The sequence below is a fragment of the Puma concolor genome, chromosome B4 (genome assembly GCF_028749965.1).
Source record: "Puma concolor isolate L17-30 chromosome B4, mPumCon1.1.hap2, whole genome shotgun sequence".
In the NCBI taxonomy this organism is placed as follows: domain Eukaryota; kingdom Metazoa; phylum Chordata; class Mammalia; order Carnivora; family Felidae; genus Puma; species Puma concolor.
This window is the reverse complement of record NC_141673.1, coordinates 15,923,674-15,950,797: the sequence shown is the minus strand read 5'-3', so window position 1 is coordinate 15,950,797 and position 27,124 is coordinate 15,923,674. Positions and strand designations below refer to the sequence as shown.

The 27,124-nt window shown below is 47.1% G+C and overlaps 1 protein-coding gene across 3 annotated transcripts in view; it reads left to right on the top strand.

Moving 5' to 3' along the window:
- RFX4 (regulatory factor X4) overlaps nt 1-27,124 on the top strand; it is a 166,110-nt gene that overhangs the window by 55,580 nt on the left and 83,406 nt on the right. For all 3 annotated transcript variants that reach the window (XM_086712458.1, XM_086712457.1, XM_086712459.1), the window contains 2 exons: nt 6,471-6,594; nt 25,355-25,416. In XM_086712458.1, coding sequence (XP_086568584.1) covers nt 6,471-6,594; nt 25,355-25,416 — 186 coding nt within the window. The remainder of the gene's footprint in view (nt 1-6,470; nt 6,595-25,354; nt 25,417-27,124) is intronic.

The window sequence follows — 27,124 nt, the reverse complement described above, 5'->3', positions numbered from 1 at the left end:
AACCTAGAATAATACTGACAGGTGCCCCTTATCCAGCGTCCCCCTCTGCCACCTAGAGGGCTGTGGGTTGTGCGTGGATTCTTGTTAATCCCCTCAGCGGCCTTGGGAGATGGGTATTAGTATCCTTTGCATCATGTTACTGATGAAAGAGAGAAAATCTGAGGGTTCAAGCAACACACCCGAGCCTGTGGTGCCTTGCAAGTGGTGTGGGCAGGATTTAACCTCAGCATCCCCTGCCTCTGAACCCAGTGCTGCTTCTCAGTGAGGGCAGTTGGAGCCACAGACAGATATGAAGGGCTGTGGAAACTCCCAGGAAGTGATGAGAGCTTTGGGGGCAGAGGCTGCGCTTCCTGTCAAGACTTTCTCCTCCACAGATGCAACTCCGTGCCTGGCGGGTGCCCATCGCAACACTCTGCATGTTATCGGGTGAATGAATCCATGAATCTGGCAAGGATGAGGAACCAACTAAGAGGCCATGAGCAGATGGGGCTGGGTGGGAATTAAACATAGTGTCAGGGAGAGAAATTTGAGCTGAGCCTAGAGGGGCTCACCTCTCGTGGTGGAATGCCCTGGAACATATGGGGTGGGGAGCATGTGCAAGATCAACAGTCCTTTGGCTGGGGAGAAGTGTACGTGCAGAGCAGTGGGTCGAGAGAAGCCTGGAGAAGTAGTCAGGGGTCATATGGTCGGGGCCGTACATGCCAAGGGAGGGAATTAGAACTTCTCCACAGAGGCAGAGGGGAGTAACTGATGGGTTTAGATTACTGTCTGGCCTCTGCTTAGCAAGTTTGTTTTCACGTATTTTTCAGTCTCTGGGTCAACCTGAGTAATAAGTTACTATGTCCTGCAAGGCTTTTAAAAGTCCTGCTGTCTGATCTTCTGGTAAAATAGAAGAGAAAGTTTCTGTTGTAGACATGTCCGCAAAGACCCGGGTAGTGGAGACTCTGAACTGAAATCTCACACGTACAGAGAAGAGAACAGGTTTCAAAGGAGAGCAGCAGGAACAATTATGCTGGGTGCTGAAACATTTGGTCTTCATTGTCAAGTGCTGATACGGAGCTTCCTCCCCTGCCCTGGGTTGCTGCGGCCAAAGCCTCATGAGGAGATCTTTTTCAAAATGTATACCGCAGATAATGACTCCTGTTGGCTAGTAGACTGAGTTCATTATCTCCCCATAATAGGATAGGTTCAATTCAAATATGATCAAGTTATTAAATAGAAGATCAGAAAAGTGGAAGAAGTGGGGAATTTTTTGGTGATCATTAAAAATATCCAGGTATAATGGAGTATTGTTCACCATGTCAGACTAATGATGTCCTCTACAAGTGAGGAGAAGGGGAAATTTCATCAGATATGAAGAGAAATAATTAACTGCCTTTCTTTCTGCCATGCCTTGGTCAGCGAAGCAGACATTCCAATTAGCAACTTCAGTACACGCACGGACCCTCTGGATTTTGTAAGGAGGTTTGGGGAAAGGTATCATGACGCTCTTTCTGCGGAAACTCATCAAGCATCAAAGTTGCCCTTAATGCCAGTTACATCTATTCATTTGTAGAGCTTATTAAAATGCTTCATAGTCATAAGCCACCTAGATACCTTGAGGCGAAGAAGCTCTGGGAAGAGGAACAAAATGTGGGTAGCATTGTAGTTATTTAGAAGGCTCTGGCCTTTGGCAGGTAACTGCTTAATTAATTCAGCCTGTGTGAACTGTGACTTACACTCCTCTGGATTCAGATAGTTTGTTGCTGCTATGGGTTCATTTAATGGGATGTATTTTAACCCTGGTCTTCTATTTTAATGCTGATCCCTTGGCCGTACTTAGTGAGCGAGCAAGCCACAAGAATATCAAATATAAACTCAGGCATGGGGGGTGGGGGGCTTAAGCAAAATAGCTAATGGTAAGGGGGAGCCAGGAACCCACCCGGGAGACTGTGCTCTCTAACACCACATTATCACCGCCCTCCATTACTCCCTTGCAGTTCTGAACCGTGAGGAATGGCGCCTCCGGTCATCCTTCAGTCCAGTGAGGAACCTGAGAGCTTGCCTTGGTTGGTGCCATCCATCTCACATCTGGCAGCATAAGAACCACACGCACTGAGTGTTATCCCTGCCCCCACGGCCACTCCTCCAATTTACACCCCCTCACTTTTTGCCTGAAGTCTTGTAGTAGCCCCTAACTGGTCTCGTTTGTTCAGTCATTTGTTCAACAGATACGAGTTAGTTGCCATGTGCCAGGCCTCACTAGTCAGCCTTGTCCTCCTACAGTAGAGGTGCCAGAATGACCTGCTAAAGAGTGAATCTGATCATGCTGCAACCATGCCTAAGAAAACTTAACTGGCCCCCTAGGGGTGCCTGAGTGGCTCAGTCGGTTAAGTGTCCCACTCTTGGTTTCGGTTCAGGTCATGGTCTCATGGTTCATGGGTTCAAGCCCCATGCTGACAGTGAGGAGCCTGCTTGGGATTCTCTCTCTCCCTCTCTCTCTGCCCTTCCCCCACTCTCTGTCTCTGTCTGTCTCTCAAAATACAGAAATAAACTCAAAAAAAAAAAAAAGAAAAAGAAAAATGGTCCTCTATCATTTTAAAGGGTCATATGCCTTTTGTAAGATGAACTCTGAATGGCTTGAAATGCATGTATATTGAATGTACCTATGGATTTTTCTGTCCAAAGTTAATTTTAGGAAATGATTAGCAAAGATAAGCAAAAAGGGATACTTTCTCCTCCCCACAGCTTGTCCTGCACAAAGTTGCAGCCATCCAAGGTGTGTGTGTGTGTGTGTTAGACTGGAAAATGTTCTACCATAGTCTACAGAGTTGAAATCAAAGCTTTGAAAAGAAATTGCTTTTTTTTTTTTTAAAGTTTATTTATTCATTTATTGGAGCAGGGAGGGGCGGAGAAAGGAAGACAGAGAATCCCAAGCAGGCTCCACACTGTCAGCGTGGAGCCCAGTGTGGGGCTCGAACCCACGAACTGTGAGATCATGACCTGAGCGGAAGTCAGGAGTCGGATGCTTAACCGACTGAGCCACCCAGGTGCCCCTGAGAGGAAATTGCTTAATGGGACTCTCAGTAGTCTAAGATGAAACCAAGGAAACTTGGATGTTTTTTGTTTTTATTGTTATATTCGTTTAAAATCAATCCGTTGTTGGCTAATAGAACGTAGTAAGCTTTAAATTCATATTAGTGACTGTTGTTATTGATGACATTATTATTATTTCTACAGCATCCCAGAAACACTCTGGTCTTCCTGCCTCTGAGTCTTTATTTTTTCAGTTCACTGAGTACTGCTCCATCGCCTCCCGTAAATGACATTTCTGCAGTAATTCTTGAACTCCGAGGGTTGCCAAACTTCTATTCCAGGCCATATTCTCTTGGGGACATTGGAAGATTCTCCATACCCCCTCCCCCTTTGTTTTTTTTAAAGGCTCCTTTGCAAGCCCTTTCTCCACTCAGACCATTGTCTCCATCATCCAGAGCACATTGTCTCTCACCCTTGCTGTTCTCCATTGCCTAGAATCCCCTCCATCTACCACAGCAGGACACTGTAGTGGGTTAAAGGAAGACTCTCCCATTTACTGCCTGCGCGACCATGGGCACATGAGTTCCACTCTCTGAGCCATATAAACCTACCACATAAGGTAGGCTTTATACCCATGTATCCAGTTTCCTCATTGGACACATGGGTATAAAACCTACCTTATATGGTTATTGTGAGGATGGAAAGAGATACCAGATACCCAGTGCCTGGCACCTGGGAAAAGCGCTAACTGATGCTAGCTGTCCCAAAATTCAAATCCCAGTTCATCCGTGAACCCTTAATTACCTCTTCTCATCTACACAGGAATCTCTCTGTTCTCCCACCTTTGACTGCTCTTATAGTAGTTAATTTTTCATATTTTGATGCATTATTCTTCTCAGATAGACTGCAAAGTGAACCAGGGCATAGGTCATGCCTTATGTCAACGCAAGAGGCTACAGGAGCCAGACAAGGAACAGAAAATAGATTGGTGTCAGAAAAGTAGGGAGGAGTGAGGACTCTGGCCAACTCGAGGGCACACCTACCTCTGGCCAATTATTGTCATGCGGGAATATGGGCCTAGCATTGCCAGATCTCAGCCTTTTCACAAGAAGCCAGATTCTTAGGGGAAATGTCCTGAATTTTAAAAGCCAGGCCAACAATATTGAGGCCACGCAAAGCATGTCTGTGAGACCCCAGTTTGTGAAAGGTGCCGTATTTGGATGGCCCATACCAGTTTGTATGTAAACTGGTCATGTGGACCTCTGAACTCACTTTTATAGAGAAACAGTGCTGTGAATGGCAGTTAGGGGTCCAGGCTAAGCTAGAAGGCTGATTCCCATTCATACCAGACCTGAAGCTTAGGACAGTCCCAAGAAATCTCATCTCTAGGTGAAAGCATTTTCCCACGGGGAGCCACATCTAATGTTTGTTCTAATTTCCGATGTCAGGGACATGTATACTAGAATGTAAGCCCTTTCAGGCCAGGGCCTTTGTTTTGCTCTCTGCTGTTTCCTTAATGTCGAGAGCAGTGCCTGGAACTCAATAAATATTTGTTGAATTTTAAAGATTACCTGTATCTCTATCCATCTGCCCACCATTTAATCTATTCCCTACATGCAAACAAGGACTGTCTTGCTCACCAAGTGCTCCCCAGCACTTGGCAGGTGGTAGGAGATCAATAAGTATTTGTGGAATGAATATATAACTGCAACGATCCATCCACCAGACACTTAATTGAGCACCTGCTGGGTGCCAAGGAGTATGTTGGCCTTCAAGGATGCAGGAGTGACTCAGACACCATGCCAACCTCAAGGAATTAGGTCACCCAGAAAGGATTGCATAAACGGTTTCCCGGAACACTTCTAAAAATGATCAGGAGTTACTCAGTGCTCCCCTTCCCAGAAGAAGGGGGACTAGGTGAGGTGATGAGACCACTCAGCACCAGGCTTCTTCATTTATCTGGGCGTGCCTAGGGTTATATTCATTGGTAGGGTTTGGATGTGAAATGATTGAATTGATTTTCTTTCAACCACATGCTGGAATTAGCACAGTGAGCACTGCCCTTTCAAGTGGCCACCTCAGGAGGCCGTGTCCTCATTCTGCTTCACAGTCACGGCAGGACTGGACCACTTCTTTGGCAAGTGCCCCTGAGAAGTTAGAAGCCATCTGAGGATATTTATTTCACTGCTCTAGAATCTTGCCTTATTTTTGTCTCTGCCCCCACTCCCCACCCCACAACAAATGTTTGAGATGAAAGGGCTATTCCAGTCACTTTATTCCTCAAACTTGGTTCCAAATGACTTTGGGTCGTTTCCAAAAATCCAGTTTGTGATCCAAAGAGAAATATCTTCTGTTCGTGAGTTAATTGAACAGTGTGTGCCCCAGGCTCTGAAAGCAGCAGGCCCAAAGAGACGTCCCCAAGTTGTCATGTGCCCTGGCAGTTCTGCTGGAAGAAGTGTTCTTAAACCTTTCAATGTGTCTATGAAAAAGGGGGCAGGATTCTTTTTGATGCCTACACTCTGGTGTTTAGGTGAAAGAGGGGAAAATAGGATAACCTGTATCTAGTTTATTTTTATATCCCAAGATCTAGCACCCATTCAGGACATATGGGCACCCAAAGATGTTTTAAGGAGAGGATAGGTGTATGATGGTGAGGTCCAACACCTACTAAGTGTTTATCGTGTGCCAGGCACCATGCCTGCACGTGTCACACATTCGACTGTCACAACAGCTTATGAGGCGATCACAGCCAGCACCTCCAAAAGGAAACCCTACCTAAGGGTAAATAACTTGCTCAAGGTCACCAAGCCAGCAAGTGACAACACTGGGGTTTGAATCCCCATGGAAAGTCCCTACCCTAGACCCTTAAACTAGGGTCATCACGAAGGTGATGGGTATAGAATCGTAATTCCAGCACAGCAGAGACAATCCTGAAGAAACCAGAGGGTTCGGCTCCCGCTGTGATCCTAAAACCTTCCTTCAGTCAGTGGATTACTGGCTGTCCCACTGTCTGGTTTCTCCTTGGGTGTTTGTTTTCCCACGGCTATCCCACCGCACTGCTCTTGTTAGCAAAGACGCTCCGACACTGGGACACCTGTTAGAAATGGCTACACGAGTGAGTGTGTGGTTCGAAGCTCGGCTGACTGGGGCACCTACAGGATCCTGTATATCACTTTGGGAGTTTGGGGGAACCTGATCCACCCAGACCAATGGCAGCATGGAAGAGAGGGACTGGGAATTTGAGCTGAAAGCGATCCGAGGTCACACAGCCACGGGGGCTAGAAGTCCGATCCTGCCGACCTACCAACTTCACGCGTGACCATGTGGCTTTGTCCTCCTGGGCTTCAGTTTCCCCATCTGTAGGAACACTTCTCTTCAAGTCCTCCTCTGGAGGAGAGCTAGAAAGACCATGCCCTTCTTGCTTGAGGCTTGCTCATTGGGCATTCATTCCACAGGCTGGAGGAGAACTATGAGATCGCGGAGGGGGTCTGCATCCCTCGCAGCGCCCTCTACATGCATTACCTGGACTTCTGCGAGAAGAATGACACCCAGCCTGTCAACGCGGCCAGCTTTGGAAAGGTGAGTCCAGCCTCCCCAGGCTTATTCCTATCCTTCCCCTCTTCCCAGTAATTTTTGCACTGTTCTTAATCATTTTGAACATCTTAATTGCTTTTTTTTAAAGTTGCTTTGGTAACTTAAATACTTTGGTAACTTTGCTATAATACTTTGCTGTAAAAAGTTCAAAGGCTTATTAGCAAGGTAATACCAAGCCCAATACCAAAACAAAGTAATACCGAAGTATGAAAACTTCCACACGATTCAGACAGGTCATAGAGTAAAAAGGGAACACCTAACTGGACTTTCCTCAGTACTCAATTTGCAGGAAGTGACTTCTTTCCTTCCGAGGGACAAATATTAGACTCCCAAGTGTGTTCCATGTCTGTCAGTGAGTCTGGGGCAGGCAAACTGCTTGCGTCTGTAATGTGAAAGCCTTGGAGAAGCTGGAAGATGGCCTTACATCATTAGCTTAGAGATCTGAGAATCCTCTGCTGGGAGTGGTCTTATTTGCAATATTACCGCAGGCTTGGCTGTTGTCTGTCTCATGACAAAAACATTTTCCACACTTGGGACTCTGTCCACAAAAACTCATTGTCACTGATCATTCACATTTAACAGGCCAAGGAAAGCTGTTGGAGCACTCTTTCTTTTTTTTAATGTTTATTTTTGAGAGAGAGAGAGAGAGCAGGGGAGGGGCAGAGAGAGGGAGACATAGAATCTGAAGGAGGCTCCAGGCTCTGAGCTGTCAGCACAGAGCCCGATGCGGGGTTTGAATTCACAAACTGTGAGATCATGACCAAGCCAAAGTCGGACGCTTAACCAAGTGAGCCACCCAGGTGCCCCAGAGTACTTTTAAAGACTGATCATTGTCTATTTGATAGATAAAAATACGGATTTTTACACCTGCATAATACCCAATTTAATTTGAGACAGTACATCCGACCTGTTTCTCCTTAGCTTCTTTTTCCTATGTATAGTTTTTTACTGCATCCACTAACAAAAAGATAGGCAGGCTGATTTGGCACCACTGTTCCTCACCAGTTTTCTGAGTGCGGGCATAACATGGACTGAACCAGCAAAAACAAGCCACTGTTTATGTTTCAGGAATTCCCTTTTCCCAACAGATAAAATCATCAGCAGGAAAAAGAGAAAAGAGAGTAGTGTCAGGTCTGAGCCCACCCCCCGGAGGGTTTAAAACTGAGTGGCTGGGAATTGGCTCCACTCAATAAATGGGAAGATGCTCCGTGGTGACTTAGGGAAGGGCATATGTTTTTGTGATGCATTAACCCTGTTTTTCATACGTGATGATAATTTTTTTTTAAGTCAGTGGAGACACCACCTTTGCTGTTTCTTCCGTTTGTGTCTTCAGTCCATCGGTGTTGGCTGAGATGGGCTGCGTGGGCGGCACTGTGTTCTGGGGAAAACGAGAAGGGAATCCAGTATGGGTCCCGCTTGTGGAGAGGCTCACGGTCTAGGGAGGGAGTCGGTGAGCTCCTCAGCAGGCGGGAGACAGAAGAGCACACCCGGAATCCAGGGGATCCTGGAGCTTTGTCACACGTCTGGGGTCCTGGGACATTCACTCGCATCCACACTTCCTCATGGCGGCCACAGTGGAGAGTCCAGGATAGGGCCTCCGATGGAGGGACAGGTGGGGTGAACCAAGAGATCAACAATCTAACTCTCCTGGACTAATCGCTTAACCTCTCTGAGCCTCAGCCCTCTCTGCTGTGAACTGGGAATCAACCCCTCCCTTCCTCATGGGGATGCTGCAGGATTCAAGGGAGATGATTGTCAGTGGATGACGTGTGGTATATGTATGTCCCTGTCCAGGGCAGGCAAGTGGCTTGGCTTGGTAATGCAAAAGCCTTGGAGAAACCAGGAAATGAATCTTCAGGTACTATTCCCTCAGTCATCTGATAGGTCAGGTACAGTGACACCCACACGTGCCATTGCAGTTGTTGTTATGAATTTCCCCATGAGCTGTTTGTGCACAGATTCTGGGGTGGGGGAAAGACCATAAAAACACAAATCCTCGCCATATCTAGAAACTCCATTTTGCCCAAATAAGGACCTTTTCTTTCCTTTTTCTCACTTCTGTAACACTGTTGTCAGCTCAGGGTTTCCTTGACTTTGTGATCTAAGTAAAATCAATTTAACTCAGCCCCTCCTCTCCACTCCCTGGGTGTTAGCTTTCTCAGACCCACCTTGACCTGAGACTCTTTCTTCTGTCTACACCACTTCTCTCTACCTGTGCTGTTCAAGACGGTAGCTGTGAGCCACATATGGTTGTTCAACTTAAACAGAATTAAAAATTCAGTTCCTCAGTCACATGAGCCATATTTCAGATGCTCACTGGCCACATGTCACTAGAGGCTGTCGTATTGGACAGTGCACATAGAACATTTCCATCATCACAGAAAGTATTCTTGGACGGCCCTGTTCTGAACTACCATGAGCCAAGGATGAAACTCAGAGTCCTCTTTGATTTGCACAAGACAGCCCGCAGAAAGCATTTGTGACCCCAGTAGACTGAAGTTTGAAGGAGGGATTTACATCCCGGACAGCATCTAATGGAACAGACATCCCCATTCCAGAATGCTCTCCCACCTCCATACCACACTGGAGGCTCCCTGGGCCTCCCCCTGCCAGTTCCCCACAGCCAGTCCCAGCCCCCTCTGCTCTGCCACCCCCCCTTTCCCCTTCTGCCACCTCCCACTGCTCAGCCCCCCTTCCTCCTCGGGACAACCTCCACCAGATCACCTCTGTTCTCTAATCCTTGGTCCTACTGACATCTATGTCCACAGGTCTTACTTTCAAAATATTGTTTCCAAATGATAACTTTTCTCTCTAAGAATTACAGTGCCAGCTGCTTCCAAAATAGTCATTAAAAAAAGACATCCAAACTCAGTCCAAAAGCAATGACATACTCTAATGGTATTAAAAGCACAAATGCAAAAGTGCTTTGCAGGTACCTTGCCATTGATTTCAAATGCACTGGAAATTCGGGCTGTCCTTCCAGCCACAGAGGACAGAAGGAGCCCGCTGAGGGTTTCTACACTGAGCTTGTTGAACTGAAATCCCGGTCATGCTCGCCCTTCCTAAGGGCTCCCAGCTGCAGCTGCCATCCCCCCGTAGAGAAAGGGACTGGTTGTTCTGTGAAGCCTGGGGTGTAATTGCGGGCAGCCTTCCTTTGAGCAGATCCATCCAAACTTGCTGCTATTCATCTATGAACTTGTAACTCTGCGTCGGCAAGGTTCAATATTTCAGCTTCATTTTTAGAGAAAAATTTGGTGATAGTCTTCCACCACGCCACCGCCCCCGCCCCCCGCCATCCGGGCAACCCCCCACTCTCCTCCCCAGCTTGCAAATGGGCTGAGGTGAAACAGCATCAGCGGTGAGGCTCTCTGCCCACCCCCTCCCATGTGGCCTGGTGGGGATACTGTCCTTGATAAAGCGAGTGGACGGCAGCAATAGTTTTGCTGCAGGGAAGAACTGAAAGAGATCCTCTTTCCAGCACTGCGGCCAAGCCCCATAAGCGCTGGCTTCCAGTAAGCCCGTATTGACTTTGGGTCCCAGAATTGATTGAGGCATCACAGAGAATGCTGAAGCTTCAAGCTGTACTGGGCTTGCGCCTGCCTTTCTGTTGGCTAGGGTAACGAAAGGTCACCCGGCTTGGAGTCACTTCACTTTCCTGAGCTCCCATTTCCTTACCTCTAGACGGGAAGAATCCCTCACAAATGACTCTAGGGATAAAATGAGACGCTGCTTAGGAGAGCATTTTTAACATTGTAAGGCATTCTACCAATGGAAGAAGCCACCGTTCTCTAAAACTGGCCTCACTCCATCCTGTTTCCTCTGTTTCCTACCATGCTTTTTCTTTATAGCACTTATAGCTGTCTGAACTGTTACATATGTGATATAACTAATATATTACATGTTATATGTATAATTATCTGTATGGCATCATTGCCTGTTATTCTACCTCAGTATATTACAGATAATGTTCATATGACATAATATATATGTACATATGTATGTTAATCATATATGTATGTATATATGTGTGTGTGTGTATGTGTGTATATATATCTATATATCTATATATCTATATATCTATATCTATATCTATATCTATATCTATATCTATATCTATATCTATATCTATCTGTATGTTGCTTGTGTTTTATTTGCCTCCTTCTCTAGAATGGAAGCTCCATGAGGCCTTTTTTTTGTTCACTATGCATCCCTAACTCCCAGAATAGCGCCTGGCACATAATAGACCCTCAGATATTTATTGAAGATTGAATGACTTGTGTTATTGCTATTTGCCAAGGACGCTGAAATCGTTTGATACACGTGAATGTGTTTAGCCTGTATGATGCCCATATGAAACAGGCATTGTATCAATTTTCCCTTACCCATTTGCTGGGCACGGATGAACTTGTCCAGGTACCAATGGAAACTGGTTGTATTTTCACTTACTTTGAAGGGCTACCTTCAAAGTCCTCTGCTCAGCTGTCCTGCTCTGCCCTCCGATGACATCACAGGGAAACCCCACAGCATCCCAACCATGTTCAGCCATCGTATTGGTGTTGGTTAGAAGATTAACTCATTTTCAGCTATGAAAAAGTCCCACTCGGTCCAGTTTAAAACATGCATCTCACATGCAAGGCAGAGCCTCTCCCTTCCTGGGGCTCAGAATTTGCTCTGTCAAAGAGGGGCAGGGTGGGTGCTTCCTTCCTCCCTCTGTCTTCTGGCTTCTCCAGGGCTGGAGCAGAGGGGCATCAGAGGAGTGTGAAAGAAGGAAAGTCAGCGGGACTCATTTTGAGGGCTCTTCCCGCCAGCGCCCTCTGCTGGAATGGCCATCCATCCGGCTGCAGGAATGAGTCCAGTCATGGGTTGGGGGGAACCCCGTGGATCTCCATCCACAATGGCTGAAGGGATGTGCTCTCCAGCTGACTTTCCACCACCCACCCCCAGGCTGCTCTTGCTCCTCCGCTGAGGATCCCCCATCCGGCTCCGTTCTAGTGTTGGAGGGTTTTAACCAGCTCACTGCATACCTGCTCTTACACCCTGATTCTTAGAGATGCCCAGATGAGCCCCCACAGATGTAACCGGTGTGTGGAACAGGACGAACTCAGCAGTGTACACACAGAAAGTGATTTTGCTCACGCTATGGCCCTGCCTCCTTCCCTGACCCCCGGTGGCTTCATGGCAGGCTTAATTGCTGTTTGATTCTTGATTATAAAAACAAGTCTCTTTTCAATAATGTAGGCTCTCTGTTAGACATTGAAGTCTGGTCCAGGGCTCCAATCAAAACCTGCAGCCTCACATCCACTTGGAAACTCCTCCCAGACTCGCAGCTCAGCCCTGACCACGTGTGGCCTGAGGACCTGCAGAGGGGAAGCGGGGCATGTGGTCTGACCTCCTGCTCGTCCCTGACCTTTTTCTCCTGCTGCTGGTGCTTACAGGCTTGCCAGGTTGAGAAAAAAAAAATACTTCCAAAATGGTAACCCCAGTTCTCTAGTAAAAAGCAGTAAAGTAAATTTTTAGAGAACAGTGAGTGGAACTGTAAATTGAAACAAAATCACGGGGATCAGAATTGGCCTACACGTGACATCATACCCAGCTAAAATGTCCAAGCTTATTTTTTTAATGTTTGTTTATTTTTGAGAGAGAGAGAGGGAGACAGAATCTGAAGCAGGCTCCAGGCTCTGAGCTGTCAGCACAGAGTGGGGCTTGAACTCATGAACTGCGAGATCATGACCTGACACTTAACTGGCTGAACCACCCAGGGACCCCTAGATTGTCCAAGATTATTAATAGACCATTCTTTTTAACAGATGTTAGAGAGCTTTTTATAAAATTAATAAAAATAGCAAATACCTAGGGCTTTCTATGACCTGGCACTGTTCTAAGCATTTTACATATATCTGCCTCCTCCAAACTACTCTATGAGGTAGGAACTTTTGTTATCCCCATTTTGTAGATGGGTGAACCGAGTCCCAGAGAGATAAGGTAATTTGCCCAAGGCCACACAGACAGTAAATGGATGTGAACCTGGAAAGTCTGGCTCTAAGAGTGCATGCACTTCAACTTATCTCAGTTTACCCAGGGCAAGTTATTTTGGGGGTAGGGTATGTATGTGGGGGGGGGTGCTGGAGGTAGGTATATGTGGAGAACAAAATACTGGGCCTTTTGACCTTGGTGCGGTCATTAGCAACCACCTGGCACCTGTTAGATGATGGAATTTGGGACTGAAATCTCGGCCTGTCTCTCAGAGGCATGAGTGCTGGTATCACAGTTGAGAAATGCCCCCTCAAATCTTTCCCCAGCCAGGTGTTCTGGGCACTGTGAACCCTGCAGCCAGTATTTCCCATGCTGGTTCCCCCTCGACACTTGTGTTCCCCCACTTATTAGATACTCATTTATCTCAATCCCTTGTGGCCCCAGCTCTGTGCTGGCAGATGGGAAGTAGGGTGAAGAAGATAGTCTGTCCTCGAGGGGAGTGGGCTGCAGAAGGGACACGTGCCCATGAGAAACCACAGAACAAGATGGCAGATGTGCCCCTGAGCTGGAACACCCATGACTGGGGGGACAAAGGGAGGAGACTTCTGCCTCCTCAAGGGTGGGGGGTGACTGGTGGCCTGAGAATGAGGTCAATCTGGGAAGAGCCCCAGGGTTGCACTACTGCCCTCTCCCGACCTGCAGCCTTGTGGGATCCACGGAAGCTGAGGAAGGTGTTTTGATTTCACCAAATACTTCTCTCTCCTGCATCTCCACTTGGTTTTTTGGGGGATCTCTAAGCAAAAGCTCTGCCTTCACAAAGGTGGAGCATCTCTATGTTTAGCAGCAAGCTAAGCTTTTTCAGAAAGAAAACCGGGCCTCAGATTTCTGAGCCAAGAGCACATCTCTGACTTATAAGCAGATTGCTTTCCACTTATCTGTCACATGCATTGCAGAGAGGTTGTGAGGCAAAAACTTGTCTCCCTCAGCAGACCTTTACTGAGGCCCCACCATGGGCATTGGCCAGGAGTTTCCAATAATGCCAGGTTTTGAGTCCTCAACTTGAGGATCCGTTGCCCTTACTCTCTCTGTGACCATGGACAGGTCCCTTTCCCTCTCTGAACCTCAGTCCCTCCATCTATCAAATAGGGAAGTCAGTCTACAAACATACGGGGATCTTTACTGCATTAGTTGGAAATACTTTTCAGTTAGAAACTGGGATGGGCAGTGACGCCGATTCTGTGCCAAGCCCTCCGCACACACTATCTCGTGTAGTCCTCACCCAGCCCTGTGAACTGGATGCTCGTTTTGTTCCCTTTGGACAAAGATGGCATGGCTGACTCCACGGCTACTGGAACCTTCTCTGGGAAGTTAATTCTGGGTGGAAATCAGAAGGTGGATCACTTAGGAATTGTATTGTGGGGCTGTGGGTGAAAAATGCCCCTCTCCATCCCCAAACGGTGACTTAAATAAATGAGTGGTTTTCCTTTTCTTCACGTTAAATATAAAAGATGGTAACCCAACACCGGCATAACAGCCCTTTAAGAGCATCGGGGACCTGGGCTCCTCCTCTTTCTGTGCCCTGCCATTTGTAGCGGATGGCTTCCAACTTCTGTATCACCTCATGGTCCAAAGTGGCTGCTGGACAACAAAGGCTTATATTCCAGGCCAGAAGGGGGAAAAGGGGGTAAGAAGAGACAGGTCAAAACTCCAGCCAAATCGGCTATCTTCAGGAGCCTTCCCAGAGCCCTGCCCAGTGATCTCCCCTACATCTCACTGGCTGCCCTTGGTTGTCAGGGAAGCAGGAAAATGTAGACCATCGCCTCCTGGAATAAAAAATTAGAGTTTGGTTAGCAAGGAGAAAGGGGTAAACAATGAACCATTTTATCCACATATGAGCATTTTAGAAATACGTGTATTCATTTTTTTTAAACATTGAGCTATAATTAACATATAACATTGCATTAGTTCTAGGTGTATGGCATAATGGTTTGATATATGTGTATAATGTGCAACAATCACCAGATAAGTTCAGTGAACATCTGTCACTACCCAGGGTTATAATTTTTTCTTTCTTGTGATGAGAACTTTTAAGATCTACTCTCTCAGCAGCTTTCTTTCTTTCTTTTTTTTTTTTAAATGTTTATTTATTTTTGAGACAGAGAGAGACAGAGCGTGAACGGGGGAGGGTCAGAGAGAGAGGGAGACACAGAATCAGAAGCAGGCTCCAGGCTCTGAGCTGTCAGCACAGAGCCCGACGCGGGGCTCGAACTCACGGACCGTGAGATCATGACCTGAGCCGAAGTCGGAAGCTCAACCGACTGAGCCACTCAGGCGCCCCTCTCAGCAGCTTTCAAATGTACAGCACAGTATGAACTACGGTCACCATGCTGACAGGTGATGTCCTCAGGACATTTTTTTATCTCACAACTGGAAGTTTGGACCTTTTGACCCATTTCCCCCACATTGTCCCTGTGTGTCCTTTTATAAGTGTCACAATGATGAAATGGAACCCAGGATCCTGAAAACATGTATGGAATACTGTCAGGTTAGGAGCCCAGGAGAAGGACACAGGTGGCACAGACTGATCACTTAAAGACACTGGGCAGGATGGGGCGCCTGGGTGGCGCAGTCGGTTAAGCGTCCGACTTCAGCCAGGTCACGATCTCGCAGTCCGGGAGTTCGAGCCCCGCGTCAGGCTCTGGGCTGATGGCTCAGAGCCTGGAGCCTGTTTCCGATTCTGTGTCTCCCTCTCTCTCTGCCCCTCCCCCGTTCATGCTCTGTCTCTCTCTATCCCAAAAATAAATAAACGTTGAAAAAAAAAAAAAAAAGACACTGGGCAGGTAACGTGATTTATAGTCAGCTCGTCAGCAAGAGGCTCTCGTGGATGGGCACTAGACAGCTAGGAGATAGTGCCATTTGAATACGTGGAGAGGCCATTTAGCCTCAAAACTGTGTGTCCCCTGAAGGCTTTGTTGATTTCCGGAACCCTCCGTTCCTTTGATTAAGTCCGTAAAAATGCAATTAGAACAGAGCGGGATGAGTCATTAACATATATCGGTTACTGACATATCAATATAAAGGAGTTTAATCTATTTAGGGACTTAGAGATTGGTTGGTGAGACCCCATCATTTTTTAGCTGAGGGAATTGAGAGGAATTGAGTGGTTTTCCCCAGGTCACACATGGAGTGGCGGGGCTGGATCTAAGGGGTGGGGGAACACGGGACCCCCGCTGCGGGGCAGGGAGACCAGGAAGCAGCAGGGAGACCAGATAAGGGGAAGGTGGGGCGACAGATGTATGAATTGAATATATTTATATGCTGCCTTTTTCTTGTGAGGACTTGAGGTAATTGGCAGTTTGGGCTGTGGGTGGCTCCTCCTTGAATGCTTGGCTCCTTCCTCACTGCCGGCCGTGCTCAAGCGATGCCAGAAAATGCCAAGTGTGTTCTGGGGACCCGTGCTTGGGGCAGCTGCGTATACCTGGGGTAGGAGCCAAAGATCCTTCTTGCTTGATGTGCCTGCCCTCTTCTTCGAGAGTCCTTCCATTCCCCTCACTGACCCCAAGTCACGTGCAGGGCCCTGCGGGGGCGCAGGAAGATGAAGGTGCTCTTGAGGCATCAGGATCCTTCAGGAATGCTCTGTTGCCAGTTTTCAAAGGAAAACACTAATTCCATTGATGGAGTTCCCTGCAACTGTAAATTCCTGCGTGTGTTTTTCTTCACCTTGAGTATCTGCTGTGGGGTGTCCACGTCAGAAGGTCTGCTTTCATACCCGACCCCACAGTGTGTGATTTCAGGTGTCTCTACGTGTCACGCACTGCCCAAGCTCAGAAGTCAGACTGTCTGGGCTCGAGTCCCGTCCCCACCCGTTACCAGCTGGGTGAGCTCACACGATTTCCGAACCACTCTGGGCCTCTCTCAGTTTCTTCATCCAGAAAATGGGAACATGGCAGCAACCGCGTGGAGAGTTGTTGTCATAATGGCTATTGGGGGAGGGGGCTTCCTCAGCTCAGTGCCTGGTAAATATAAACACTCCATGCATGTCAGCTATGATTATGATTTCAGTTCACCATGGCAGCATTCCATGACTTTGATACATCGTGTTTTTAATATATCACCGCTAACATCGATGTTTTGGCTCTTCCCGCTGCTCTTCCTTCTGAACAATTTTGAGAACAATTGTTCTAAAAATGTCCTGCCTGGCGCGCATGCTGCCATTACCACCCTCACCCGCTCCTGTTGTCGCCTTCGGAGTTATTCCGGTCTTGACTTAACCTGTAGCTTATGTAACTCACCTCATTCTAGCTAAGCCCGTGTGTGAGGACTGTCTCTTCTTGTACTTAAACACGTGACACACCATCCAGGCAGCCTCAGGATGAGACTGGGCTCACGTATGGGTTGGGGGCTTCTCAGAATTGTCATCCATGGTACCTACCTCTCGAGAGACAACACGTTCGCTGTTACGCTTGTAGCTCTGGGAGTTTTCACAGAATCCTTCATCAACCCATGCATGGGATTTGAAATTCCATTTCTGTCTCATCGCACTAGATAGGAGTTTCTCGTAAATATGTGAAATTTCTCTCGGGGGAATTTCCTGCAGCCACCCCCCCCCCCCCCCTGCCCAGCACCTGGCGCCTAGTAGGTGTTCCCAGAAAACTCTTGAATGGCCAGAGGTGCATCAGGATAGTGTAATCGCTCTGGCAAACACCCATTTCAAAGTGAAAGCATGGAGGCAGGCTGTTTCAAAATCCTTATTGATACCACTAACTTAATTATATTTTCTTCTCTGCTAAAGGGGTGAGGTCTCTCGTCAACAAAGAAAGTGAGTATGTTTCTCACTTTCACACTTGAAGTTGTGACAATTAGAATCCCTTGGAACAACCTCTTTTCTTAATCATCTCTTTCTCGTGTTCAAAACAATTGTGCGTGTGTGTTTTTAAGAGAAGGCACAGGACTTTTGCAATACATAGTTACAAAACAACTTGCCCTTATACTGAATTTCTCACCTCTTGCTATTTGAAAAGCTCCTCTACTTTTCCCACACCCAAAAAACCTCTCAACTCAGACCCACAGCTCTTATTTTTGAACTGTTCTGAGCATACTTGACTCCTTATACACATGAGTTTGTCTCCTTCAAAGTGTGGGAGGATGTGCACTTATCCCATTACCTTGGAGCTCCTTTTGGATCAATCCTTGTTGGTGGCAAATCGTTGCCTCCTGAGGGTGGATTGAATTTTTGGAAACAACCACAGCCTTTTTTCAAAGCCTGTCCCTCATGACTTAAGTTTGGAGATCAAGCTGGATCAAGATCATACACTTTGAGATCAAAATCAAACAAAGCCTGTCTGTAAGAGTAACAAGACAGAGTGGCTTTCTGGAGTGGCTGTAAAGGTGTCCCGAGGCGGCATCTAGACAGGACATCAGGGCTTTCACACACAGTTAGTGGACCCCTTGCTGGCTCCCATGGGTACCAGCCATATTGAAGAACAGGAGAGACAGTCAAACTGGAGTCTGTGAATCTGAGGAGGCTTGAACAGACGTAGATCCTTGTATCTCATCTGTGAAATGGGGATCACCATATTTTTCCCTCCAGCATCGTCTTTAGGATGAAATCAACGTTGCATGTCAAACACCTCATCCAGTGCCTGGTTCTTGCTGATGCTCAGGGTGGAGGCTGCTCCTCTTTCCCTCCTTCCCTTCCTTCTCTTAAAGGGAGGGGGGGTGGTTTGAATATGTCATTTCAGAAACATGTGCCTAAAACTCACATTTCTTGAAAGGCTGTGCCCACGAAATCTTGTCAGGAGAGCCCACGTGTGGAATTGCCTTCAGCCTAGAGCCACACGTGGTTGACCAGGGAGAAGAGTGGACAGGAGAGATGGATAGCCTGGCCACCACCACCTAGAAGAAATCCGGCAGCTCCAGGGAGGGGAGTTCTGCAGGGCTGCTCTGCTTCCCACCCCTAGCCCCATGGAGCCCCCGGCCCTGGCTGCCTCGGCTCAAAGGGAGAAGGGTGGGATTCCCGAGTAATTAAAGGGAATTTGGAAGGCTGGGATGTTGCGGAATGTTAGATCAGTAGCTAGAACAGCATGTGGTGTTCTTTAGGCAGGCTTCATTGAATCCATACAAAAAGAGAAAGAGGGGCTGCCTGCCGCCTGCTCATTTATCAAACAGCGAAACTCAGCTTTCACAGCTCCACAAAAGTGTTTGACTGTTTGCTGAGTCTTGCTGCAGAAATTAAAAGCTGAACAGCCTTAGTGGGGCTGAACCGACCCTGCATTTTGAGACTCAAACTAAATTGTGCTGGGCTTTCAGATTCTGGGACCAGCCGATTATTTGGTGACAAGAGAAGAGAATAATTTGTAATTTGCAGCCTGTAAGAAACACTTAAAAAAAAAAAAAAAGGCAGCAAACCCCCTTCCCACAGGTTTTTGTTGCGGCTGGAAGGAGGGGGGCAATCTGTAACAGCCCTTTCTTTGCTCAGAGTGGGAAAAGTCTTGACCTCCGTTTGGGAAGAACCTGATGCTGTGCGGCGTCCCCCACCCCCCACCCCCTACTCAGCAACGTCCCTTCCTCTTAGTTCCCTGTTTGAAATCATCTTTCTCTCTTTTCGAGGAGGAGGAGAGGATTTGTCTTCCAGGATTTCTAGATAAAATGTGTTGTCACAAAAAGAACTAAATATTCTAACCGCACGAGTAATATTGCTTGGGAGACCAGGATATACCACAGAAGTCTGAAAAAAAAAAAAAAAAGGAGTTCAATGAGGATCCTCCGAAAATCCGTCAAAGGATCTTACTAGAGGGTGCCAATGAAGAGAACGGGCTAGAAGAGGATGAGGACTGTGGAGACAGAGCGGGGTGTTAACACACGTGGACCCCTCTGCTCCAGCACCCTGCCTGGAAGCAGGTCACTGTCCCGTGCAGTTTTGAAAGCGCGCCGAGGCAGAGCTCTTACCCTCCTTCCTGCTCCCATCCCAGGCTGATTCGGCCCAGGAGGCAGGGCTGGGCATCCATTCCCTAACTCCTTTGGTACCCCCGCAAGCCTGTGAGATTAGCTGAGCCAGTGTTTTATCTCTGTTTGATAGACAAGAAGCCTGATGCTCAAATGGAAGGTCTCTTTTGGCCCTTCAATTTCGCACATTTTTAAAAAGTGATAATAGCCTTCTGCACTTCATAGAAAGCAACTGACGGTACCTCTCCCAAACCTTGAAATATTTCTCCCCTTTAATCAGGCAGCTCCATATTTGAGAAACTATTATAAAGTGGGAAAAAAACCAAAATACTGGCCAATAAAAATAAAAATCGGGGCACGTAGGTGGCTCAGTCAGTTAAGCGTCCGGCTCTTGGTTTTGACTCAGGTCATGATCTCACGGGTCGTGAGATCAAGCCCTGTGTCAGGCTGTGTGCTGACAGTGCAGAGCTTGCTTGGGATTCTCTCTCTTTCCCTCTCTCTGCCTGTCCTCTGCACCCTCTCTCTCTCTCTCTCTCTCAAAATAAATAAATAAAAAGAAAAATCATTATCCCAAAGGTACTGCTTATAGCATTATTTACGTTAATACAATATTAGAAACAACTTCCGTGGCCAGCCAAAGAGAGAGGCTTCATTTATTCTTTGATTTATTGAATCAATGGATTAAGGTACTGAGCCATAATGTCTCCTGCCTGGACTATACAGTGGCCTTTTCATGGTCTCCCTGTTTCTACCCTTGCCCCCTGATGTCACTTTTCCATCCAGCAGCCAGGGCCATCCTTTGGAAAGGTAAGTCAGACTTATTCCCCACGTTCCTGCTTGGAGCCCTCTAAGGTTTCCCCATCTCATTGTGGGTAAAAGCAGAAGTGTTCACAAAGACCTACAAGGCCCCACATGAACCATGCTCCATCAGCCACTCCCGACCTCCTGTTCTCCTTCTCTCCTGAGCACTTACTGTGCTCCAGCCACTTGGCCTCCTTGCTCTTCCTGACACGCATCAAACAAGCTCCTACCCCAGGGTCTTTGCACTGGCTGTTCTCTGGGCTTGAAACCCCCCCTCCCCTCCACCACCACCACCATATCCATGAGGCTCATTCTCGCATTTCCTTCAGGTCACCACTCTAATGCCACATTACCACTTAGCCCTTATCACCGTAAAAAAACAACAAAAAAACCCCTCCCCCCACCCCTACCTTCCCCATTCCACTCACGCTGTTCCTTTTGTTCCTCTCTGTAGCACTTAACCTGATACAAGATATATTGACATTTTAATTTATTTATTTTTGGTCTTCTCCCACTAGATGTAAGCTTCCTCACCAAAGGCTGTTTCTGTTCAGCTCAGTGTTGTGTCCCTCAGTGCCTAGCAAAGTGTCTGGCATATAGGAGGAGCTTAGTAAATAGTTATTGTTGAGTGAATCCAAACTATGTACCGTCAGGCAACCTATTGTGGCTCTTGGGGCCGCAGCTCAGTGTAGGCAGTGAGCAGGCACCTAGTGTTTCCAATGAGGAAGTGAAACGGTCATGTTCAGGGCAGCCAAGTTAGGAGGGTGTGTCTGTGATCCGGGTGAGGCCAGGGTGGGCTAGGGGTGCCGCGTGGGGACAGAGAGAAGTGGCCGGGCTCAGCAGGCGTCTTCGTCAGAATCAGTGCGACATGGGGTTGTGCAGGGTCGGGAAGAGAGAGCACAGTCTCTCCTCTTCTGTCTTGGGCGACTCAGTGGAGTGTGGTGCTGGCCACAAGATAGTAAAACTGCACATATAGATCCGCACATTATTCAAAAGGAGTAAGTAAAACCCTTGAGCTATGGAGGAAATCCTAGGATGAATGGATCTGTGCATTTGAAGGCCCTATTCCACAACTTGGTAATTCCTCAAGATCATAGCACAGAGAATTGCAAACACACTGATTGTATGTTTTATTGCCTCTTCGAGGTAGAACAGATAGCTTCTGAAGGCTTTGTTTCCCCAGGGGCTTTTTAGAACATCTCTAGACCAGAGTCTGTGGCCCTAGTGCCTAGTACCTAGCCTGGGGCCAGGATATTATGTAGGATGCCATTTGGATAAATACTTAGAGAGATTCAGAATTTTATACTCATTCTCTTAAATCACATAATGATAAAGCTTAGCATCCCCCCCCCCAATGCTGCTTTTAAAAATTATCTACATATTGTTTGCAGGGAATAGGGAATGATTTATTTATATTTTTAAAGAAAAGAAAAAGAAAAACAGCCACTATAACATTCTGGAAGATTTTTGGTGCTTCCTTCAAGGTTATCATGAATGCCTTTTGTGAATTAGAAATATTTCTTTTTTTTTTTTTTTAATGTTTATTCTTGAGAGAGACAGAGACAGAGTGTGAGCGGGGGAGGGGCAGAGAGAAAGGGAGACAGAATCCGGAGCAGCCTTCAGGCTCTGAGCAAGCTGTCAGCACAGAGCCTGACGCGGGGCTTGAACTCACAAACTGTGAGATCATGACCTGAGCTGAAGTTGGACACTTAGCCAACTGCGCCACCCAGGTGCCCCTAGAAATATTTCTAATGAGAAAATCCTTTTCTATCTGGAAAAAATGTTGATCTTGTACACAAATGCTGTACAAAAATCTTTTTGTCCTCATAACAATCCTACCACCTTAATAGACACCCATTTTTACTTTTCCACGTTCCTTTTCCATTTCCTATATTTGTAAAAACAAACTATAAGCATAGTATAAATAGTTTTGAGGTATACTATTTTTATTTAACATCATGTCATACATAAGTTTTCTGTGCCGTGACATAATTTTTGTTACCGTCGTTTTTAACACCTGCATAACAGTCTGTTGAATGTATATATGATCATTTATTTAGCCAGCTCCCTGTCATTGGACCCTTAATGCTGCTTCTAATTTTTCTCTCTTATTAGTAACCCTGCACATAGCTTCTTCATGTTTCAGATTACTTCCTTGGAATTCATAGATCAAAAAGTATGAATATTTTGTGGTTCGTGAGATGTATCGTAATAATGTTTGGGGAGTGGTAGTACGATAATAAATAATGTCATGAGCAATCTTTGAGAGTTTCAGTTTTGCCACACCTTTGCACTCGGTAGTATCATTTTCCAAATGCCTGCTAATATCAGAGCATTAAACATGGTACCTCACTGTCGTGCCTGCAGTATGGGGGAAATGTCCTAGACCAACATGCAAAAAAGATCTCTGCTCTTCCTAGGCAGCTAGTGTGTGTTTATCTGATGGGTACTGGGACTCCCGTGACTTTACTGTATTGGTCAGGTAGCAAACTCTGAACCCAAATCATAACCCACTTTTAACCTGGACTTCGTGTCACGCTTTGTGTTATTTTCCCTCGACCTGTATCAGCATATCTGTAGCCGTTCAGGTTTGTACCGTTGTGAACAGCTACTTCATATCTTGGCTCTGAAATCAGTTCTGTGATGAAAGTCTGGAGGGTGTACTTGGCCGGAGGTGGTGAGGCCACTAAAACCGTGGTACGCACCTTGGGGCAGAGTGCTGTCGCTGAGACCCCACCCCGAATACTGCATTTCCCTCAGGTCACAGCATTTTGAGAGGGACGTAGTCCAAGTGAGGACCCATATCCTCAGCTTATGGGAGTGAGGGTGAGAGAAACCAGGGCTGTCTCTGTCAATACAGAAAAATTTCAGAGAATTCTGAAACAGTATCATCGCTGTGAGCAAACATTTTAGAAGGCCTTTTTTATTTCCCAAAGTAGTATCGTCATGTTATCTTATTAGATTTTCTAACCATCCTTTTAAGGAATGCATCTTTTACACCCATTTTCAGATGAGGAAATGCTGCTCCATTATTCACACCGGAGGTAGCTTCCCAATGTACAGAAATGGTCGATCCTTACTTCACCCATTCCAGATTCTCTGTCCACTTCCTTCCATGCCACTGATGCCAATTTAGTTGAGGCCACCAGCACCTATCCCTCTGATCTGGGGATGAGTATGTAATTTTTAAAAACTGTCTATTCATTTTTTGAGAGAGAGAGGGAGGGGCAGAGAGAGAGAAGGAGACACAGGATCCAAAGCAGGCTCCAGGCTCCAGGCTCCAGGCTCCAACTGTCAGCCCAGAGCCCAACACAGGGCTTGAATTCACAAACTGTGAGATCATGACCTGAGCCGAAGTCAGACGTATAACCTACTGAGCTACCTGGGTGCCCCTGGGGATGAATATATAAACCCCTGAGTCCCCAGACATCAGAGAGGTTAAACAGCACCTCCATGTTCAAATAACTAACAGGGTCACAGTAAATGTCAGTTGAATTACTGAGAGGTCAGTCACTGAGAATACCAGTGTGGATGGGAGAGGGTGTGCTGGGTCAGGAGAGACTCATCCCTGTCTCTGAGAAGGCACTGTATGTTCATGCCTCGCCAGGGAAGTCGGCAGGCGTGTCTCATCTCACCAAGGGCAGCTTGCGCGTGGGGTCTCCCTGACCGTGCCTACCCGCGTGGTGCTGTTCTAAAAGGGGAGGGAAGCTGGAAGAATTTGCTGGGACTTCAGAAGTAGTCTGTGGAAGTAAAAAGGAATGAATGATCAGGACAGTCAGTGGCAATAATGGGTAACGTTTATTGAGCCCTTACTGAGTGCAAGGCATTGTTGCAAATTATCCACATATGTTTACTTATAGATTTTACAAGAATTCTCTAAGGTAGGGCTTATCATACACATTTTACAAATGAAGAAACTGAGCCATTTGAATGCCTAAATAAGGGTCCCCAGCTAACAAATGGCTAAGTTTGGATCTGTCTAATCCAGGGAGCCGAGTTCCAAAGCCCTCACACGGAACCCCTGCATTATCCCGCCTATCCACAAACATCATCTCTGTAAACACCAAGGATGAGGCCTGTCGGTTGTGCCTTTATTTGGCACACGGCCTCTCCTCCCAGGTTCCTTGCAAATCCATATGAATATCCTGGGCAACACTGCAGAAGAGTCAAGGATATACCCTTGGGGCAGAGGTCGGGCTTCATTCCTCCATTCAGCAGCATGGTTTGAGCTCCTCACCTGGGCCAAGCCCTGGGCCAGGTGCCTGTTCCCAAGGAGCTTACGCTGAGGTAGGGGGAGACATAAAATAGGCACGCAGAGAGTACGTGAACAAGGTAATTTCAGAGAGTGCGGAGTGAGAAGAAGACCATGCAAAGCAGGGCCACGGGATGATAAAGGATTGCTTGTGCTACTCCTGCTGGCTCGTTAGAGGAGGCCTCTGGGCAGAGGCCTGGATGTTGTAAGAAAAGGAGTCCGTCCCGTGAGGATGTGATGAAGTTGCACTCCTGGCAGAGGGAGCTGTCCTACAAAGGCCCCAGTGGGCAGTGAGTCTAGTGTGTCTCAGGAATAGTAAAAAAGAAAAAGAAAAAAAAAGCCAGCGTGGCTGGAGTCTGGTGAGTAAGGGTGAGTCATAGGAGAGGAAGGCCAGGAGGTAAGAGCAGGGACTCGTTAAAGAGACTGAGGGTGGGTTTTTGTCCCAGGCGCGATGGAGTCCATTGGAAGGCTCTAAGCAGGGCAGTGACATGTTCTGGATCAGCCAGTACTCCCCCTACATTGTGAGTAGTGGGGGTGGGGGGGAAGCACAGAGCAGCCAAGTGAGACCCTTTCAGAGTACAGGGCCTCACAGTTACTCCAGTGCTCCCCTCCCAGCTCCCCAACGCCCGTATCCTCTCCAGGCTCACGATGGGCTCTTGATAGGTTATTGCAATCAAGGACACGTGCGTTCCCCCTTTGGATTGCTTTTTGTAAAATCAGTCGCTGTGCTCCCCGCTTTCCCCACGGGTAACCGGTTCTTGTGTTGACTTACAGATCATAAGGCAGCAGTTTCCTCAGTTGACCACCAGAAGACTCGGGACCCGAGGACAGTCCAAGTAAGCACCAAGAGCCATTGCGCCTGCAGAACGCTTGTCTCTGAGTCAGGCTCGGGCCCCAGGCCTTTGATCCTGAGCTCAGTTCACAGGCCCGGCGGGAAGTCTGTGCCTGGCACGAAGAGCTTTAGACAACAGGCCCCCCTCTCCCAGGACGCCCAAGAGAGAGGCTGCCCGAAACCCTGAGCCATCTGGCCCAGCTGTTTTAAGGAATCCAACTTAGTGCCACCCTGCCTTTAGATGTGTTTGTCAAATGGTCCAGGGCATCACTTAAAAGAGCACTTTGTGGCTTCTTGGACAATTTCCAGGTTACTTGGATTGTTTCACTGAACGAATTCTCTGCTCTGATAGTATCCATTCGGCAGAGAACCAACCTGTACCAGTCCCCACAGGGGAGATGGGACAGAGAGGTCCAGCCATGCCCTGGTACACAGGGCACAGTGCCTCCCAGCCATCAGTTCTGGGAACCGACCAGCCTGTCCTTGCTTCACATTTTGTGTGTCGGATGTGCGGCATGAGGTGTAGGTCACCTGCCCTCACAGAGCATATGCTCTGGTGGGGAAGACAGATCAAAAAGAGATAATCAGATTGTGTCAAAGAGGCTTGTTGTAGAGTAACAGGAGGGTAGCCTAGTTTAGAGAGGGTAGCCTGGGAAGTCCTTCCTGGAGGAGTCCTGAAAAGTGAGAAGGATGCGTGGACCCCTTCTCTTAGGTGTGAGTTGGTGGGAAGGGAATCTCTGCCTTCACTGCACAGGACTTATAAGACTTGCCTCAAGGGATATTTCAAAAGTTGCTGGACGTTAACAGGTGTTCCATGGAAAAGGTCTGTTGGCCACGTAAGTTTGGGAAACACTGAGTTCAACAGGTTCCTTCGTGCAGGACTTTTCAGAACCTTTATTATGTTGATTACTTGGTGACTCCACTAGAGGGTGCCTTATCATGCAGCATTTCTAAACATTTTGACCATGTTGAGTAGCAGATCGGCACATACTGACTTAAAAAAACACCGACACTTAAACAAACAACCATATAGAACTAGTAACACTTGAACCTGAGGGTACTTCAAAAGCAGTGTGTTCCATACTGTCACCTCACTCCCCCCTGCTGCTGCCATCTCTGAGCAGCATTCTTTTTGTTTGTTTGTTTATTTATTTATTTTGAATGGGGGGAGGGACGGACAGAGAGGGAGAGAGAGAATCAAGCTGGCTTGAGTTGTCAGCACAGAGCCTGACATAGGCTCCATTATGAACTGTGAGATCGTGACCTGAGCTGAAATCAAGTCGGATGCTCGACTGGTAGAGCCAACCCGGTGCCCACCCTGGGCAGCATTCTTATCCTCCGAGGGTGGATTTAACTTTGGAGTCAAGTTAGGTAAAGAAAGTGGGTGATCATACTGGGAGAAACCCTTTTTGGTAAAGCTCTGAAAATAGGACTATGTGTGTGTGTGTGTGTGTGTGTGTGTGTGTGTGTGTGTGTGTGTGTCTGTGTGTGTGTGTGTGTGTGGCTCAGAAGCTCTGGGGGCAATTTTCAAAGAGATTTACAGAAAATTTTGAGCAGGGGACATTTTGGAATAAATTTCTAATAATTTTCCAAGGCGACTGACTGCTCTGAAGAATAAATCTCGTCCATAAAGAAAAATTCCAGTTTCTAAAATTTAAAACTTAAAAATGAGGTGTCAGTCTTGTGAAGAGTATAGAGTACAAAACCAGATG